Source organism: Pterocles gutturalis, unplaced genomic scaffold (assembly GCF_000699245.1).
Source record: "Pterocles gutturalis isolate BGI_N339 unplaced genomic scaffold, ASM69924v1 scaffold27170, whole genome shotgun sequence".
In the NCBI taxonomy this organism is placed as follows: domain Eukaryota; kingdom Metazoa; phylum Chordata; class Aves; order Pterocliformes; family Pteroclidae; genus Pterocles; species Pterocles gutturalis.
The window spans coordinates 29,571-33,986 of NW_010141776.1; the positions used below are offsets into that span (position 1 = coordinate 29,571).

The window sequence follows — 4,416 nt, forward strand, 5'->3', positions numbered from 1 at the left end:
CTCCATCTCAAGGCAGTCATATGTACACTCAGCCTTCATTTTTATAAGCTAAATAAGCCTTTTGTGGGGGCTCTTAGTATAAAATGAGGTCTACATTGCCACAGGCATTTAGGTAGCCTGTTTCTGTACTTAATCCTGAATTTATCTTTTCTGATTCTGTGTGACCCAAGCTGTGCAGTGTTCCAGACAGAATATCCAAAGTGCCTTACACTTGTGCTGCACAAACATGGCACAGGGGCTTCCATGTTTCTTTTGAAAACAGCCCACCAAATAAAATCTAGGGTCACATTTTTCTTTTCCACAAGTGCCCTATGCTGGTAGCTCTCAGTCTTCCTGCGATCAATGAATACATGCAGATAGTTGTCTTCCTTTCCCATAAGCAAGTGATAAATCCCAAATTATACTGGAAATGTGTGGCCTTGCATTTTGTAATGTGGTACATAATCTTGTTTCTATTATTTCAGAGCTTCAGTATATAAATGCCAGACAGTATGCCTTTGCAGCATATCTCTGATTCTGTTTGTGCTGCTACAATAAAATAAATGTCCACAAGTCTCATCTGTCAAGCCTTCCATGCACAGGGCCCCTGGGGCACTTCACCCACATGGCATATGGGTGGATTGTCTTAACATCATGGGAGTACCTACATGATACTGTAAATCACTTCAAAATGTGAGGTCCTCAGATAAAATTAACTGCACTTTTTACCTTGATATATCCAAAATATTTAGATTGGGTTCTGGCTATTTGATCTTTTCTATGTAATTTCACAACGCATGGAATCATGTAGCAGTGAAGAACAATTAAGTGAGCTACTGTACTTGTGCACATGAACCTGCTAGCTTTTTTCCCAGGCTATGTTTTACATATTGCAAAAGATGAAGTGTCTCTCCCCTTGACAGATTTTATTCCACAGCAAAGTACAATATTAAAAGGATGTTTCCTATATAAGCAAATAGCCATAGACCTAGAAGGCAATTCCATTTTCCTCTATAGGTGAGGCTAACACCATCTGAAATTGTAGAGCTCAGTACCTTTGTAAATCAGACCTGCTTCCTTTTTAAATAATGTTACAAAATATTCTGCTTAGTCATTTGTCATGATGTCACAACTGTAAATGGATGTGTCAAACAAACATATATTGCAACTTACGGTCCATAGGCATGGAAACGGTTCCATGCAAAAGACTTGCATCAATTTCTCCTTTGTACCCTAAACAGAAAAAGAACAACTCCAGTCACTACCACCAAGAGGTAAAGGCTCTCTGAGCCACAAATACAAAATTGGTAATGTCAATCTTAATAAAAAAACACAAAGGAAATATTTTGCAAACCTACTCTTTACCACGAGGGAAGCAAAAGCCGAAATTTCTCCTTTAACATTCATAGCAGAAGCCCGATACTGAGCAGTGTCGTCAAAATCACACCTAAAATGATAGAAATGATTAGGCAAGGTACCCATTTACTCCTTAGCATAGCCTCTCTGATCTTTTAGATTAAAGAAACCCACAGAAATCTGGTAAATCTATAAAGAAGCAAGAGCTTGGGAGACAGGCACACTGGACACTGGACTGATTGTAGCTATTAAGTTTTTCTCAATGTTAAAAATCCAATGTTTGAACGAATTCTTTCTTTTCAAATATCACTTACAGATTTGAAACTGAGAATACAGCAGAAATACAAGAAAACTGATCATATTAATCTAAGTTATTTTTAAGTTATCTCAAATTTACTGTCTCCTATAGAGAGATGCCTAATGTGGAAGCTGTAGAAATGGTAGATACTGTAAAATATTTCCAAAGGGCACCTACCAATTTTAAATTTTCAAATCTTGATTGCTGCTGATTGTCAAATTAGGTGATGATATCTCATGTTTTCAATGTTTTTTAATGCAAAGTGACTACAAAAATTCCCATTTGGAGGATGTGTACTGTTAAAGATCTTTCTTGTGTATAAGTGAGGGCATCTCAGTTGGGTTCCTCATTTCAGTAAGAATCAGGAACTCTTCTATATTTGAAAAACAGTTGACTCACATATTTTTACCCTGAACTAGATTTCTCTCATGTCTAACTGCACTCATGCAGCAGACAAATGGGAAAGCAATCACAAATATCCCACATGTTTCTGTCTCAGCCACAAATAATAATACAGATAAATTGCACACTTAGGTAAATTGCGTATCTTCTACTCAGGAAAACCAGAACTGCTTCAACATTTAGTAGACAGCATTCACTGCAGCTGTACAAACTTAAAAGCTCTCACATCCCCAAGAGATATGTTCTCATTTTGCAGGTCTCAATCTATAGTAATATTTCAGCTTAAGCTATTCGTTAAATTATCTAGTATTGCCTTACGTGCTAATCTCCAGTGAGTGCAGCCCATACCGACTTTCAATTATATACTTGCCGGGGTGAGCCTGTACATCAATGGGCACATTGTTTTTGTACCTACGGAAAAGCAAAGAAACAGTATGTCACAAACGGAAGTGTATAATTATATACTTTAAAAGCTCAAGTGCTTGATGTTTGAAACAGAACATGAGTTTCTGCATGTTTCTCCTAGATAAACTCTTATGTGATTTCCCGGGAAGACATTACATATTTTTGGAAGTTTAACCTCTTTGTTTCTCTTTGACTCACCACAGATGAATTTTATTTTCTAATTAAAAGGAGAACATTGTCTTGAATAGGATGAGAATCAGTTTATATTACCATGAACTTCATGTTAATACTCGTAGAGGAATGCACGAGTCACATAAGCAACATCTCAGGGTTTTGTGAATTGCAAACAATTAAAATTCTGTAGCATTCTTACCTACTAGGTAAGCACATTTTGTTTGGGTTGCATATTTGATCTGCTTTTAAAACCTGCATATTCACAAAAATGTCAGGTAGAAAGCTACCTTTTTTTTACTTGCATAGTTAAGTTGATAGAAGCCCTGATGGGGTTAAACTGGTAAAAAAAAAAAAAAATTGTCTTGCTGGTAAAGTGCATTGTGGTGCGGGATCTGGCAGAAGGTGTACTACCAAAAGTTTCTCTGGCTTTACAGGTATACAGTATGAGTGTTTTCTGGTACCAGTATGTCTTCAAATAGGAAAAGTTTGCTGTTCAAAATTCCCACAAAGTAATTTAAAAGAAGGAACCAGTAGTGATCAGTAGTGAGCTGGCACCACTAATTTCAGAATTTATATAAACAGCTAGACACTCACAGAGGGAGAGTTCAGTGGTTCATGGTAAATTCTTCCTCACCAATCACTGCATAAAAAGTCACCCATTGTGGACAATACACGGTGTAACCAAGTAAGTGTTCGAGTGAATCCTGTCTTAAGTAAGCACTAGTAATATGGAACAAGCTGGTGATAGGAGTCTAATAAAATTACACACTGAATTATATTCAGTATATTTGGGGTTGATTTGATGTCTGTTAAGAAAGAATGTTTCCTAAGACAGTGTCCTCCTTTAACATATCTTTCCCTGTGCTCCGTAAGGTACATGTATAAGGGAAGTGGAAATATAAGTGATGATAAAGTATCTTCATCTCTTACTTTGATGTAGCTTAAATAAACCTTGCTCTTCACAACAGATATCCAGCCAAAGAGCTTTGCTTCTTCATTTCAGATTTTAAATTTAAAATCTCTCATGATTTTCGGTCAGGAAAGGGAACTGATCTGATGTCAGTGGCTTGCCCCACTTCACCATGTGAGTCAGTAATAAGCAATTTTATTTTTACCAATAATATTATTAGTTTGATATGTCTCAGGACGAAGCTATATCTGCAATAAAACAGTCAAGACCAGGTTGAGAGCTTATGGGTTAAAATCAAGGACTGGTCCAACAAAGGACATCTAGTGGCTGGGGTCTACTACAGGCCACCTGATCAGGGAGAACCTGTTGACGAGGCCTTGTTTGAGCTGCAAGACGTGTCACGCTCGCAGGCTCTTCTCCTGATGGGGGATTTCAACCACCTGGATATCTGCTGGGATAGCAACACTGTGGGCTGCAAACAATCCAGGAGACTCCTGGAGTTTATTTAGGATAACTTCCTAGTCCAGATATTAGATGGACTGACCTGAGGGGAAGCTTTACTAGACCTGGTGCTCACCGATGTAGAAGAGAGCATTAGAGAGGTTAAGATTGGGGGCAGCCTGGGCTGTAGTGACCATGCCTGGTGGAGTTTGTGATGTTGAGGAATATGGGCCTGGCAAAAAGCAGAGTCAGGACCCTGAACTTCAGGAGAGCAAAATTCCAGCTGTTCATGGAATTACTGGATGGGATCCCCTGGGAAACTGGCCTTAAGGGCATAGGAACAGGACAGAGCTGGCAGCTCTTTAAGAACACCCTTCTGAGAGCACAAGAGCTCTCCATCCCCCAACAGAAGAAATCAAGCAAAGGAGGTGGGCGACCGGCATGGCTGAGG

At 38.7% G+C, this 4,416-nt stretch overlaps 1 protein-coding gene across 1 annotated transcript in view; it reads right to left on the reverse strand.

Moving 5' to 3' along the window:
- The window catches only part of LOC104469583 (myomesin-1-like), a gene marked incomplete at its 3' end in the record, with an annotated part of 54,285 nt that overhangs the window by 26,483 nt on the left and 23,386 nt on the right, over positions 1–4,416 (reverse strand). The window contains 3 exon segments of the mRNA XM_010084147.1: positions 1,153–1,212; positions 1,338–1,426; positions 2,354–2,446. Coding sequence (XP_010082449.1) covers positions 1,153–1,212; positions 1,338–1,426; positions 2,354–2,446 — 242 coding nt within the window.